Source organism: Danio rerio, chromosome 10 (genome assembly GCF_052040795.2).
Source record: "Danio rerio strain M-AB ecotype USA chromosome 10, GRCz13ab, whole genome shotgun sequence".
Lineage (NCBI taxonomy): Eukaryota > Metazoa > Chordata > Actinopteri > Cypriniformes > Danionidae > Danio > Danio rerio.
Window position 1 is genome coordinate 8,515,410 of NC_141030.1, and position 16,511 is coordinate 8,531,920.

The following is a 16,511-nucleotide window of genomic DNA, read 5'->3' on the forward strand; positions in this document are numbered from 1 at the left end:
ACAAAGCCATGAGAAAGAGCAGAATCTACCCTGTGCCCTGTTGTTGTTTACAATGCCATCTAAAGCGGGAGTTGTTTCACTTTCTCGCGCTAGCCGCATGTCTATATTTAAAATAACAAACTTCTTAACCTGATAATAATATTGTGAGCGTGATTATTAAAGTGCTTCTGACATCCGATCCTTTCAGAAACAGATAAACGTGAGAGTGAAGTGCAAAAAACTAAGGAGAAGTCCGAAAAAACAAATTATTCTTTCAGCAACCAAAAAACATGAACAAACTGTCATGAGGTTACATGTGCTGGTGAAGATTAAAGATACTGTTGAGAGGTTTGCACTGACTGTGAGCTATTTTTTTGTGTTGTTTTTAAACCCAAATAAGGACTAAATATATGTTGTGTGAGAATGACATCGACTGAAACTTTCCACTCACCATTGGTACCCTTTTGGCTGTGGAAGCGCAAGCCTGATAAAGGTGACCTGTACCAACCCGTACCGTACTGGACCACTCAGTGGAAACAGGCCAATAGTGTATTAACTTGACACTTAGGCTATACTGGTTAAACTTAAAGTAGAAGGTGCTTTTAAAACTATCTGCTATTAAAGTAAATCAATGTTGATTGTTTTATTTATTTTAATAATGACTTTAAAGGGTGTTGGATGTTTACAAAGGGGCCATCTTCATCAATTATTTTACCACCTCCACTTTTTGGCAAAAATCCGGCAGGCAGTCAAAGCACCCAAATGACCCCAAGTGGTCGGGGTTGTGTATTAAATTTTATTTAATGTTAGTCTTTTTAAATAAGATCATGTTTTACTTGGTAAGATTACAAGAATGATGCTTAATAGTTTCAAGGAGCAGAAATCGAATGATGAGGATCCCTCCGCCTCAGTTTGAGCCAATAAAAGCCCAGTGAAAAGAAACCAAATGGAAAAAAGTGTTTAAAGTGATAAAGTATATACTAAATATCTTTGTCCATCTAAATATCTTAGTCATCTCTGTCCACTTTGTAAAGTGTTTTTTTTTCTTCATAAAACAAGTTTTTCTTAAGTTAATTCTCATGGGAGATTTGTTTAATTTTATTTTTATGAAGTACATGAGCTAAAATGCTAGAAACATGGTAAAATGTAATAAAAACGAGCATTGTCTTCACTGCAGTTGCAGCCATGTTTTTTTTTTTTTTTTTTTACTTATACAAAATTTTAACACCATTGCATAATATTTTAATCATGACAGTGATTTGATCATTATTATTACTTGCATCTTTATATTGTTACATGTACAGTGTTAAGTTTTGTAAAGCATGATTTATTTTTAAGTGTATTTGTCGGCCAGTTGTGTTCAATGGAATAAATATTAATATATAAATGTTTTCAAGTTTTAAAACCATTTATTATGTTTTATTGTTCCACTATAGAAATTGTATTTACAATAAAATATTATATTTGATAGTTCTCTCATATTGTCCCACCGCAGCATAAATATAATACTTTGTCTGAAAATAATAGTTTATTTAATTTAGTTCCCTACCCCTAATAAACACAATAGTTACTTTCCCAGGTTTCTTTTATAATGATGTAAATAAGTTTCTAACTCTTTTGCTATTCATGAGAAGTATTGATAATAATTACTTTTTAAAAGTAACATGCCCAACACTGCTTCTGACCTCTAGTAACTTGTACCTTTACACCTTTGTCATTCTTCAGTCTGTCAGAGCTTATGCCGAAAGTGAAATCAGAGCAGGTGGAGACAGTGGAGGGCTGCACTCATGAGGTAAACACACATACAGCAAAGTAAATCCCTCTGTCAGGTCTATGTGGTGACCATGTTTTCCTGTCTCAGGTGGTTCTTCCTGCCAATGAGGAATACACTCCGCTGAAACCACGTGTTGGAAAAGCTGCCAAGGTGATTTGAACTCCTCAGAGCTCTGTTTGACTATCCTTAAGTTTTCCCTATAATTTAAACATGGTTTTCTTTCCTCATGCAGGAGTATCCCTTCATACTCGACCCTTTTCAGCGTGAGGCCATCCTGTGCATCGATAACAACCAGTCTGTGCTTGTGTCGGCCCACACGTCAGCAGGAAAGACCGTGTGTGCCGAGTGAGTGTCCTTAAACTGAAACGCTGTCTTAGCTGTGCAGCTATGCAATAGTATTTTACATCTTAAGTCTTTACATTTAATTACAAAGCAATTTATACAATGGAGATTGTCAAAGTCACTTTACAAGGATGAGCTGAATGAATGTTGTTGCATGCTGGCTTAAGCATGCAGCAAATCAAGAAGAGAACCGAATCAAATAATGATTGAAAAAAAAAAGATAAATTGGTAAGATGAAGATACCACATTCGGTAAAAAAAAGATATTTATTTAAAGGTTGCAAAAATTTAAATAAAAGATTAAAGGAACACAAATATTACTTGTATGAAATTTAAATGTCCAACATAACATATGGTTCAAAATAAGAACAAATAACTTAAGATCAAATTGCAACATAAAGAAAAATAACAGAATCAGAGGGTAAGCAAAAAAAAGTGGATCTTAAATGATCCACAGAAGCAGTCTACTGGAACACATTTTTGCAGGATGTCAAATTAGCCATACCTGCTCATTATGATGACCTAATAACAAAAGAAAGGAAAACCTACCAACCAACCAATTACAAGAATGTAAGTGTCAAATAACATTAAAATTCATATCTTTAAAATTCATATTTTTAATGCCAGACATTAATATGAACCAATGACAAGACAAAATCAAAAACCTACTTTAAGAATGTTAGCACCGTTTTCATCTGTATACTTGGTAGGGGTGTCAAAATTAATTATTTCTTCGGTGCACTGCGATGCAGACGCGGACAATTCGGTATCGGTTCAGTAATATTCATAACCGTTATTACTGACGTCATTTACCTCATATGCGCTCTGTCGCGAGGGAGGCGATCGCGAGTATTTACAGCACTTTAACTACTTAAAACTCATAAACTGTGCACAATTTCACTGTGTGTGTTTGCTGGATCAGTCTTTCACTGACATATACAACAATAGCCCCTATTTCACCGAGATCGAGAGAATGAATCCATTTCTCTCCCTCTCTTTCTCTCACACACACAGTGGCCCATTTGACCTGCTGGCGTGGCTTTTCTTCTCTTCTCGGCTGTTTTACAGCATTACTTTTGCATAAAGAAACGAGCGCGTGTCTGCAGAGTTTTCTCCACCGTGTCTATAATAGATCAGCTGTGAGATCGCCGCCTGCCGCTTATCAGTGTCACTCATCTGTGAAGAACGCAGCGCGCAAGAGCCAATCGCAACCGTTTTATTGAGGGTGTGACCAATCAAAGGGGTTTAAGAGAACTAGACAAGGATCAGAAATTGAGCTGGATATTTATATTTGTTTATATTATTTGCTAAATGCTCGTGTTGTTTAAAGTTACAGTTTATATATCTGACTGTTTGTATTAAATGAGAAAATAGTTTTACAAATAGTATATAAATATAAATATATTCTTACATTTTAATACAAGAAATGCTGCTGTGAAGAAAATATAAAACTGTGTATGGAAAGCACCGTCAATGCACCGTGATGCACCGAAATATCGAATTGAACTGAATCGATGGCATGATAATCGTAAACGAACCGTGAGACTAGTGTAGGTTCACAGCTCTAATACTTGGTTTTATTTAAATTTGTTTAAAACTTGAACAGTTTTTTTTTCCCATGACATAGCCAGAGAAGTTGATATGGCAATAAACTCAAATCTCTTTCTTTTGTATTTATTTGTCCTATTGTTTGTAATTTTGTTTCTTTTTAATCAGTTTAACCTAATATAAGTTTACTAGTAGTTTTTTCTCTAATGTATAATTATTAACTAAGAAATTAATTCTTAATTAATTTGTAATTAATCAGCAAATTAAGAAATCATGATTTATATTTTCATTTTGTACCAAAAAAGTATTGTGCATCAATATTTCTTAAGGTGTCATGTTAAAGTTAGAAATCCTAGTATTGTGACAACACCATTCTGCATTAAAGTCCCAGTGAACCGGAAGTTGTGATCATTATTGCTTTCGTACTGTGGTGCAGTTTCTAGAGAAACAGAGTTTTAAATGAGCAAACAGCAGGCGTGGCTTGTTTTTTTTACCGCTGGCTAAATGAATGTAGTAAAGAAGGCCTTTCATTCGGAAGGATAGGGAAAGGAGTTTTAGAAGTTATTACACCCTAACAGACACCACCTCCTGCTCACTATTTCTGTTTGTTGTCATAGCTGACAGTAGGAGCAACGTTAGCCATGCCCATTACCTCAAAATCATGTAATCTGGTGAATTAACTGAAAACAAACAGGAAATGCATTTTCAGATTTCAATTAAAGATTAGAAGAAAAAAAAAAGAAAAAAAAATTAAAGATTAGAAGAACAAACTTTTTTTTTTTTCTTAATGACATGCACAGGTGAATAGTTCACTACAAAACTGGCAATGCGAGCTAAATAAATCATATGGTCAGTTTTGATTGCCTCTGGGTTTAAATCATTGTGTAAAATTGTAAATGATTTCCTCCTTAACGCAGGTATGCCATTGCTCTGGCACTCAGAGAAAAGCAGCGTGTCATCTTCACCAGCCCCATCAAAGCTCTGAGCAACCAGAAGTACAGAGAGATGTACGAGGAGTTTCAGGACGTGGGGCTGATGACCGGTGATGTCACTATTAACCCCACTGCTTCCTGTCTGGTCATGACCACAGAGGTGAGATGAAGATCTGTTATCTGCTGGAACATCAACGACTGCTGCTTTTACTTATTGATTGATTTGTTTTGCTGGGGTGTTTGATTTCTTTCAGATTTTGAGGAGCATGCTGTACAGGGGGTCAGAGGTCATGAGGGAGGTGGCATGGGTCATCTTTGATGAGATCCATTACATGAGAGACTCAGGTGGGTTGAGCTTAAGGTGGTCATTTAGGTAATTTCAATGTATTCATGGTTATTTTGTCCTGTTTTATTTAAATGTATTAAACTCTGCAGTTATTCTCCTTGAAAAGTTCCTGTTAATATTCTGGTTCTTTAAAGGTCCTCCTTCAAATACGCAATGTGCTCTGATTGGTTAGCCCCCTCAGCATGTTCTGATTTTCCATTTTGTCCAGAAACGCTAGGATGGAATTTATGTACTGACTTAGAAAATATTTTTGCTGCTTGTTCAAACTATTTATTTAAAATGAGCTGAAACAAAACATTTCTCGAGATTTTGTGTGCGAAACATTTATTAATACGTTTCCTTTTTGGCTTTGTCCCTTTATTAATCTGGGGTCGCCACAGCGAAATGAACCACCAACTTATCCAGCACATGTTTTACGCAGCAGATGCCGTTCCAGCTGCAACCCGTCTCTGGGAAACATCCATATAAACTGTTTTAATACACTACGGGCAATTTGGCCTACCCAAATCACCTGTACCACATGTGTTTGGACAGTGGGGGAGACCGGAGAACCGGGAACTGAACTAATTTTGTTTAGCTTGGAGAATTTCTCTTAAGCTCTTTGTTTGCCAAAAACATATCAGAATTGGCACCTTGTTTAAAAAAACAATTTCTTTTTTCTGTATGCAGGATTTGGCTGATTTTGTTACCCACGGTTTGTTGTTAGAGTAAATTTTTACCCGCCTACATGGAATAATCATGTCTTTGCAAAAAGCCACAGAGCATACAGTACCGACAAACATATCAAAATTATCACCACAGGACTGATTAAACATCACCCAATCTGTACAGTCATAACACTCCTGCAAACAGAGCGCAGATTCATCAGACCAGTCCATGACATCCATTGTCTGTGTTTTCTGCCTTTTTAAACCAGTTTTATATTTGGGGATTAGATGAACACAATTATGATTGGCTGAGCCAAGTGGAGGTAGTGGCAGTGATTTATTTGCATTCTTTACAGATCCATAACAGAGTGGGCTGCTCAATTTGGGGAAAAATCATGATCACGATTATTTTGGTCATAATTGTAATCACGATTATTCCAAACGATTATTAGTTGAAGTCAAAATTATTAGCACTCCTGAGAATTTTTTTTTTTAAATAAATATTTCCCAAATTATGTTTAACAGAGCAAGGAACTTTAACAGTATTTTCTCTAATATGTTTTTCTTCTGGAGAAAGCCTTATTTGTTTTGTTTTGGCTAGAATAAAAGCAGATTTAAATATTTTAAAACCTCGTTTCAATATTATTAACCTCTAGGTCAATATTATTAGCCCCTTTAGGCAATATATATTTTTGATTGTCTGCAGAAGAAACTACTGTTATACAATGACTTGCCTAGTTACCCTAATTAAGCCTTTGAATCGCACTTTGAATTTGAATGTTTGTATTTAAAAAATATATAGTCTAACATTATGTACTGTCATCATAGCAAAGATAAAATAAAGTAGTTATTAGAAATGAGTGATTAAAACTATTATGTTTAGAAATGTACTTTTTATTTAACCGAAATTGGGGAGGAAAAGGGTTGCTAATATTCAGGAGGACTAATAATTCTGTCTTCAACTGCATATATACAGTTATTTTGAAATGAAGTGCTGATCGCATACTTCTGACTGTGTCTGCGCGTCGCACACACAAGCATACGGTCTTTCGCGCTTTTAAGAGCAACAAGTGAGTACAACTAGAAAGGGGGTGGTAAATAATGGAATAATCGTATACCTCGATTAATGGTTTTCATAATCGTTAGAAGCCGAAATTGGATTTTCGATTAATTGCATAGCCCTATAACAGAGGTCCAAACACTTGTCCCGCCTGGTGAAAAGAACACGTATTGATAAAGTTGTGTCTTATTTAGACATGGTTAACATCACCCAAAACAAAGTTTGGTGCATCAGGTGATACCATCTGCAGTCTCTGGACCACATTAAAAGTAGTGCCACAAGCAGACATGGCATTTGCTTTCGGGTGAATATACACTATGGTAACGAAGAGTTGCGGGAATTCACGTGTGAGATGAAAAGGTTGTAGCGACACGCATAAAAGTTCAACATCTGGTATGCAGATGCGTTGCCTTACTGTTACAGCCATGAAGTATCTTTTGTTGGCATAAAGACATACACCCCCGCCCTGAGGTTTCCATTTGACCTCGGTCTGTCGATCTAATCGAAACGGTGTTCGGAAGCCATCGATGAAAAGGTCGAAATCCTGGTCATTCTCTGTTAGCCACGTCTGAGTAAAGGCCAGAACACAACAATCCTTAAAGTCTTTCTGGGACTGAACGTTACCTGCAAGCTCATCCAACTTATTCCTTAAGGACAGAACATTTCCCATGTTTCCCGCGTTCCATTGGATAGTTTCCGTACCACATTCGGTAAATAAATGTCTGAAATTGTCTCTACCCTTGAAAGGTTCAACGTGCTCCTTGTATACTGTATTCTTACTTGATTAGCAACTCCATGAGCATATTCACCAGCAAGCAGCAGATAAACTGGCACCCATAACAACGTGAGAAATAAAATCTCCATTGTAGTCAAATTACACACCAATATATTTAAAATACTATCCCATAAATAAGTAAAAAGAGAGCATTGTTTATTGTGACAGGCCTAGTTGGGTTACATTTTTACAGTGTAGTGATTTTACTAATCCAGGAAGATTCAGAATGAGCTTTATTTGCCAAGTGTGCACAAAAAAATACAGAATTTGTTGTTTTCAGGAGTTATTGCCACATGAGGGCAGAAAAGACATTGAAATAAGTGAGAGAATAATAAATAATAAATATAAATAATATAAAATAAATAATAAATAATAAAAAATTAAATATCGGGGTATGTTTTAGACCTTAAAAAGAAAATTCAGCAAAATAAAATGAACTTGGGAGTGTTGTAACTGAGTGTTGTTTATTCCAAATTAGCTCATGTTATTAGTTTAATACTTGTAACTACAGTTTAAATGGTGAAATCATAATTAGCGACCCTTTTAATGATTAATCGGCAGAAGTGACCTAAAATGTTGTGAATGCACTTTAGCTGTTATTAAATATTTCTGGTTAATGTGATCTGCAGAACGTGGCGTGGTCTGGGAAGAGACCATCATCCTGCTACCAGATAATGTACACCATGTTTTCCTTTCTGCCACCATTCCTAATGCTAGACAGTTCGCAGAGTGGATTTGTCACCTCCACAAACAGGTTGGTTATTGTTCGTTCTGCATTTAATTTTTTCTGACCAAACTGGTGGTTATAATTTAGTAAATGGTCTAAGAATTCTGTCGTCATAAGACTTCTGTTAATCTTCAATGTTCACTCAAACTCTGGCTCTTCAGAAATGCTCATTAGGATATATAAAAAAGAAAGTACTCATAGTGTTTAAATTTGACTTTTTAATAGGTGTTAGAACCCTGTGGATAAATATTGGATATGCTTAAATGAGTCTTCACTCTTATTAATTAATTGCTTGCTTGGGTACAATGCTCAGCATAAATGAGTACACCCCTCACAGATCTGTCTTTTAAATTATTATTTTCTTTAGGATGCTTTACATTCATTCATTTATTTTCTTGTCGGTTTGGTCCCTTTATTAATCCGGGGTCGCCACAGCGGAATGAACCGCCAACTTATCCACCAAGTTTTAACGCAGCGGATGCCATTCCAGACGCAACCAATCACTGGGAAGCTTCCACACACACATTCACACACACACACTTATACACTAAAGACAATTTAGCCTACCCAATTCCCCTTTACTGCATGTCTTTGGACTGTGGGGGAAACCGGAGCACCCGGAGGAAACCCACGCGAACGCAGGGAGAACATGCAAACTCCACACAGAAACGCCAACTGAGCCGAGGCTCGAACCAGCGACCTTTTTGCTGTGAGGCGAAAGCACTACCTACTGCGCCACTGCTTCTTCTAGTATGCTTTTCAATAGGTGTGAAATATACAATTTATCATTTACAGTATCTTACAATACATTTGTGCATTACATTAGATTAGCTACATTAGATTACATAATCTAACAAAAAACTTAAGATCATGGTCCAAAAATTAGTAAACCCAAATAAATATGTTGGGGGGAAAATATTATAAACAGGAAAAATCAAGAGAGGCATAAAAATATTAAATTTATTTGTGGACATATATGTGCTATACACATAGAGGACATATACGTTTCTGGCATATATGTGGACATATGCGTTTCTGACATGCAGTATATAGGACATTTGTGTTTTACATATATGGACGTGTTTGTTTCTGGCATATATTTGGAAATATATATTTTTGACATATAAAGAACATCTGTGGACATTTTTCTGACATATGAGACATTGATATTTCTGACATACATTTCTGACATAAATGGGACATATACATTTTTGGTATGTGGACATATGCGTTTCTGGCATATATGTAAACATATATGTTTCTGACATATATGGGACGTGTACGTTTCTGGCATATATGTGGATATATATATATATATATATATATATATATATATATATATATATATATATGTGTGTATGTATATATATGTATGTATATATATATATATATATATATATATATATATATATATATATATATATATATATATATATATATATATATATGTGTGTATGTATATATATGTATGTATGTTTCTGTTATAAATGTGGACATGTATACGTTTCTGGCATATATGTGGACATGTATACGTTTCTGGCATATATGTGGACATGTATACGTTTCTGGCATATATGTGGACATGTATACGTTTATGGCATATATGTGGACATGTATACGTTTCTGGCATATATGTGGACATGTATACGTTTCTGGCATAAATGTGGACATGTATACGTTTCTGGCATATATGTGGACATGTGTACGTTTCTGGCATATTTGTGGACATGTATACATTTCTGGCATATATGTGGACATGTATACGTTTCTGGCCCATATGTGGATATATGTTTCCGACATATATGCTTCCGACATATATGTGACATACAGTTGAAGTCAGAATTATTAGCCCCCTTTTGATTTTGATTTTCTTTTTTTAAATATTTCCCCAAATGATTTTAAACAGAGCAATGAAATTTTCACAGCATGTCTGATAATATTTTTTCTTCTGGAAAAAGTCTTATTTGTTTTATTTCGGCTAGAATAAAAGCAGTTAATTAAAAAAAAAACATTTTTGGGAAAAAATTATTAGCCCCTTTAAGCTATTTTTTTCGATAATCTACAGAAAAAAACCATCAGTATACAATAACTTGACTAATTATCCTAACCTGCCTAGTTCACCTTATTAACCCAGTTAAGCATTTTAATGTCACTTTAAGCCGTATAGAAGTGTCTTGAAAAATATCAAGTAAAATTATTTACTGTCATCATGGCAAAGATAAAATAAATCAGTTATTAGAAATAAGTATTTAAAACTATTATGCTTAGAAATGTGCTGAAACAATCTTCCCAGAACAGAACAGAAATTGGGGAAAAAAATAAACAGGGGCGATAGTAATTCAGGGGGGCTAATAATTCTGACTTCAACTGTATATGTTTCCGACATATATGGGACTTATATGTTTTCCAGATATGTGGGACATATATGTTTCCAACATATGTCTTTGAAATATATGGGACTTTTATTTGTTATACACATAAGGAATGTATACCTTTCTGGCATATGCATGCTGTACATGTAGAGGACATATACGTTTCCGACATATATGGGAAATACATTTACAGCATATACATGGACATATATGTTTCTGACATATATGGGACATATACGTTTACGGCATATACGTGCACGTATACGTTTCTGGCATATTCGTGGACGTATACCTTTTCAGCATACATGTGGACGTATATGTTTCTGGCAAATATGTGGACATATGTGTATCCGGCATATATGGGACAGATGTTTCCAACATATATGGGACATATGTTTCCGAAGTATATGGGACATATAGGTTTCCGAAGTATATGGGACATATAGGTGTCCGACATATTTGGGGCATATAGGTTTCCGACATATTTGGGGCATATAGGTTTCTGACATATATGGGAAATACAAGCTTCCGACGTATATGGAACATACATGTTTCCGACATATATGGGACATACGCATTTCCAACGTATATGGGACATACGCGTTTCCAACGTATATGGGACATACGCATTTCCGACGTATATGAGACATATGCATTTCCGACGTATATGAGACATACGCATTTCCGACGTATATGGGACATACGCATTTCCGACGTATATGGGACATACGCATTTCCGACGTATATGGGACATACGCATTTCCGACGTATATGGGACATACGCGTTTCCGACCTATATGGGACATACGCGTTTCTGACGTTTATTGGACATATGCGTTTCCGACGTATATTGGACATATAGGTTTCTGACTTAGATTGGACATATATAGGTTTCCGACGTATATGGAACTTATAGCTTTCCGACATATATCGGACATTTGTTTCCTACATATATGGGACATGTATGGTTCCGACATACAGTTGAAGTCAGAATTATTAGCTCCCTTAAAATTTTTTTCTTCTTTAAATATTTTTCAAATGATGTTTAACAGAACAAAGAAATTTTTATAGTATGTCTGATAAAAAATTTTTCTTCTGGAGAAAGTCTTATTTGTTTTATTTTGGCTAGAATAAAAGGCGTTTTTAATTTTTTAAACACTATTTTAGGGACAAAATTATTAGCCCCTTTAAGATATATTTTTTAACGATAATCTACAGAACAAACCATCATTATACAATAACTTGCCTAATTACCCTAACCTGCCTAGTTCACCTAATTAACCTAGTTAAGCCTTTTAATGTCTCTTTAAGTTGTATAGAAGTGTCTTGAAAAATATCTAGTAAAATATTATTTACTGTCATCAAGGCAAAGATAAAATAAATCAATTATTTAAAATTAGTTATTAAAGCTATTATGTTTAGAAATGTTTTGAAAAAAATCTGCTCTCCGTTAAGCACAAATAGGAAAAAATAAAAATAAATAAACGGCCTAATAATTCAGGGGGGCTAATAATTCTGACTTCAACTGTATATGGGACATGTATGTTTCCGGCATATATTGGACATACAGTATTTGTTTCCGGCATACATGTTTCCGGCATACATGTGGACATATGTTTCCAGCAAATATGTTGACATATGTATATCTGACAAATATGTAGACATATACGTCCACATATTTGCCAGAAACATACATGTCCCGTGTCTCTGGCATATATGGGACATATATGATTCTGACATGTATGGGACGTGTGTTTTGGCATATTTGTGGACATATCTTTCTGACATATATGGGACATATGTTTAGCTGACATTTGGGACTTATGTTTCTGGCATATACTGTATGTTGACATATACGTGTTGTACATTAGGACTGTGCAAAAAAATGAAATCGGATCGCAATTTGGCGAATCGCATATCACAGCCTTTTACGTTTAGTTACAGCCCTACTGTAAAATGATTAAAAATATTATTCTTCATTAGGGGGTGTATAATCAGCAATGTTAAAAATAGGATTTGGTTTAAAGGAAGTGGATTTTAAGAAACTTCACAGCCATAATGTATTCATAGTGCCTCTGTTGGACATTTACGAGGTCTTTGTTTTTACATGCAGCCTTGTCACGTGGTGTACACAGACTACCGTCCCACTCCATTGCAGCACTACATCTTTCCAGCAGGGGGCGATGGACTCCATCTTGTCGTGGATGAGAACGTAAGGAGCCAAATGCTTTACATAGCTGAATTAAAACCTTTTCTTCCAATGTCAGAGGTGTAACTCAAACATGCCTGAATGTTCTTGTGTTTGTGTGCCGCCCTTTTTATTACAATATATGGAATTTATCTGTACTATTATCTGACTTGGGTGTAGTTTAGGAGCTGTCATTTCACGCTGCATGAAACTGAACAGATTTTGATGTTGAAACGTCAATATCTATTTGTGTATGTGTATGTGTGTGTGTGTGTGTGTGTGTGTGTGTGTGTGACTGTGTGTGTGTGTCTGTGTCTCTCTGTGTGTGTGTGTGTGTGTGTGTGTGTGTGTGTGTGTGTGTGTGTGTGTGTGTGTGTGTGTGTGTGTGTGTGTGTATAGCATGACTGCCAAGCCGCAACAAGCTGAATCAAGTTTAAGAAGTCATTTTATTGTTTATCATTGTGGTTATGTAATCACACTTTTTCTTTTTGCTATTTCTTGTCAGGGAGAGTTCAGAGAAGACAATTTTAACACCGCAATGCAGGTCCTTAGGGATGCGGGGGACACAGGAGGCAACACTGGGGCCAAATGGGACCCCAAAGGCAGAAAAGGTGGAACAAAAGGTTAGTATTCAAGAGGCAACATGTGCAAATATAAACATAGTAAACCTATTTCCAAGAACTAAAAATGAACCATATTCTAGTATCAGACAACCTCTTTTATATTCTATTCTCCTTTTATGATTTGTATTTGTTAATCTCATGTTTTCATGAAAATAACAACTATAGAAGTCCAATGGATTAAGGCAAACTTATGTCTCCAGTGAGGAGCTGTAAACTTTTCATTTAGTCACTAATTCAGAAAAACCTTTAACCTCAGATAGCTGTGAACCATATATATAGAATCATCAACGTAGCACTGTTTTCTTCCAAATATTTACATCTCAATGAGCTACTTTAGTCAACGGAGACTAATTGAGCTAGATAAAATACAAAATACAATGTACAAAGCACACAAATAATGTACTTAAGTAAAATTACAGATACCCTAAAAAGTATTACTTCAGTACAATTTTGTAATGTATGCAAGTATTAAAAGTAAAATAAAACTGTTTGTGTATTTTGAAAATGTTAGGCGGTTATCCACTAATATGTATGCCTGCGTTTAAGCATGTTGTACAGGGGGCTTGAATAACTATTCTAAACATGATTTTCATGAACTATAATAAAACCTAAAACTCAACTAATATCAACTTTCTTTTTAATCTCTTAAGGATTTTCATTTTTTTGTTCGTTTTGAATCCAACTTGAAGCATTTGGATCAGTGGATCGTTACATGAAGACTTTCTCTGATTGAAGCATTTTAATCAGTTGATTGTTACTGGAGACTCGCTCTGATTGAAGCATTTGATTTAGGGCATCGTTTACTGGAGACTCATTCTGACTGAAGCATTTGATTCAGTAGATTGGTAAATGGACACTTGTTCTTACCAAAACATTCAGTGGATTTTTAACTGAAGATCTACTCTAAGGCTGCATTTACACTGCACTGTTCAAGTGACTCAATTCCAAATTTTTTTTTTATTTATTTATTTTTTTACTTTAACGGCTTTCATGTTGTCTTATAGCACAGGTATTGAAGCATGTTAACGAGAGCGAGAAAGCGCAATGTCCGCCACGTAAACAATATAAACTAATATAAAACTAGTGCATATATCACGTGCATAAATCACGCCATGGGCATTACATTAAGATGCCTAAAGGTTTAAAAAAGCCTATATATCAAAAAAATATGCACAAATTAGAACCTTTCTGTCATAAACTATAGTAAAACAGCTTGTCTAAAGCTTCGAACAGATTACAAACAGGAAAAGAGTGGAGGAACTATGACATCAATTTGTATGCAAAAACCCTGAAGCGAGTTAGCATTTTAGCACTTCCGGTTCACTCGTCCCAAAGTCAATGGGTTTTTTGAATAGGGTTTCAGTAAAATCACTTAAATAAGGTCCATGGCTGATACAAACTCAAGATACTTTCACGTTTTGTTCTACGACATAAAACATTTCAGTTACAGCACACTCTTGATTTATTTAATCGGTTATGCTTCTTTAAAGGGCCATGAAACCCCCTCGTTTCAGCAGTGTGTTTTCACACCTCTACTTTGGAAAAAGTCAGAAAAGTGGGCGTGTCCAGCTCTGTTTAGGGGGGAGTGTCGGAGGAAGAAAAGAGGCTTGGTGTGGGAGTGTCTATTTGGGCACGCTGAATTTCAGAGTCAAAACTCACACCCACAGCGGACAATGTGACTGTGTTTACATGGACATCTGTAGTCGAATTATTTGCCAAATTATTAAATGGTGGACTTTAACTGCAGTTTGGCTCTTTCATTCAGGGAATTCATTCATGTCCCTCGCGACAAACGAGATATTTGATTCAAGGAACTGCTCTAAGCGTGTATTTTTCATGCAATGTTTGATACCGCACGACGAATGAGAGAAAAAAAAACTCAGCATTTACCGGAAACTTAGATGCACACGGCAGGTAGCGTCAGAAAGCCGCGTGTGTTATTCCGGTCACAAAACAAAACGAGGTTATAGTTTGGTTGTAACTGTTAGTGCTAACTTGTTTACATGGTGCAATAGTTTTTTTCGATACGAATAAAATACGAACTGAATAAACAAAGAGCACTGCTCGCTCACTTACCAAATCTGTAGAGACAGGACAATCACCAGCAACTAGAGCCGCGTCTTTATTTAGAGAAGACTACAAGCGAATCCGGATCTCAGCGTTTGCAGATGAGAACAGCTCTCAGGTAAACAATAATCCTCCTTAGACACGCAAGTTATTGTTGTCGAGCATCGCGTACACTGTTAATCCACACGTGACTCAAGCTGCGCTCTCACAGAGAGAAAATGAAAACAAAACTTAACGGCAGCAAACTATAAAAGCAACACTTCCCGCTTGTTTTGCCAACACAACTTGGCGTCTTTGTCATCTAAACACTGTGACACTAATGAATATTAATGAAGTTGCACAATAGAGCGCGCTGATTGGTTTGAACCAAGCTTTACTCATGCATTAATGCATCACACTGTAAGACGTAATAAGACACACTCTGGCACAGACGTCCAGTCTGCACGCTGGAATACACGCTATTATGTCATGACCGTGACGCAGCTTCAAAAATTCGTTTCAAACCGGAAGTACGAATTTGCTTGAAATAACGCAAAAACAACCAATTTACACTTTTTAGTGAAATATAGGTGTCCTAATAGTGTTTTTAGCAGTGTGGGACACATATACGACTGTCAACAGCTCAAAAAATGTGTTTTGGTGTTTCGTGACCCCTTAAAAAGACGGTTGCTATCAAGTTGCTAAATGGGACTACAATCGGTGTCGGGGTACACAGACACAGGTGTCAAACTCAGTTCCAAAAGGGCCGCAGCTCTGCACAGTTTAGTTCCAACCCTAATTAAACACACCTGATCAAACTAATTGAGTCCTTCAGGGTTGTTTGAAACCTACAGGTAAGTGTGTTGGAGCAGGGTTGGAACTAAACTGTGCAGGGCTTCGACCCTCCAGGAACTGAGTTTGACACCCCTGTTATACATCATCGAGCTGATTTAGTCTGGAGCGCAGCTCGCTTGTGTTGGGCATTTGGATTTGTCTGTGATTTGGGTATTTTCATGAATAGTATTTTATAGTTTATTGTGTTTTTTCTTATTGGGAATTCATATTGTGTGTAGATAATTCCTTCACTTGTAAAGGCTGTCAAGACAGATTAATTTGTTGATCATTTATTTTAATTAAACGATATTATGAAGAT

General features: G+C 35.9%; 2 protein-coding genes across 4 annotated transcripts in view; one reads left to right on the plus strand and one right to left on the minus strand.

Annotated features, from left to right (window-relative positions):
• The window catches only part of LOC147841961 (uncharacterized), a 280,011-nt gene that overhangs the window by 72,072 nt on the left and 191,428 nt on the right, over positions 1 to 16,511 (minus strand). The gene's annotated exons all lie outside the window — the stretch shown is intronic.
• Positions 1 to 16,511, plus strand: part of mtrex (Mtr4 exosome RNA helicase) — a 68,374-nt gene that overhangs the window by 2,654 nt on the left and 49,209 nt on the right. For both annotated transcript variants that reach the window (XR_015500297.1, NM_214768.1), the window contains 8 exon segments: positions 1,705 to 1,771; positions 1,841 to 1,903; positions 1,986 to 2,098; positions 4,560 to 4,734; positions 4,829 to 4,919; positions 8,032 to 8,156; positions 12,615 to 12,713; positions 13,195 to 13,312. Coding sequence is in view for 1 of the 2 variants with exons in the window: in NM_214768.1 (NP_999933.1) it covers positions 1,705 to 1,771; positions 1,841 to 1,903; positions 1,986 to 2,098; positions 4,560 to 4,734; positions 4,829 to 4,919; positions 8,032 to 8,156; positions 12,615 to 12,713; positions 13,195 to 13,312 (851 nt within the window). In the remaining variant the exon portion in view is untranslated.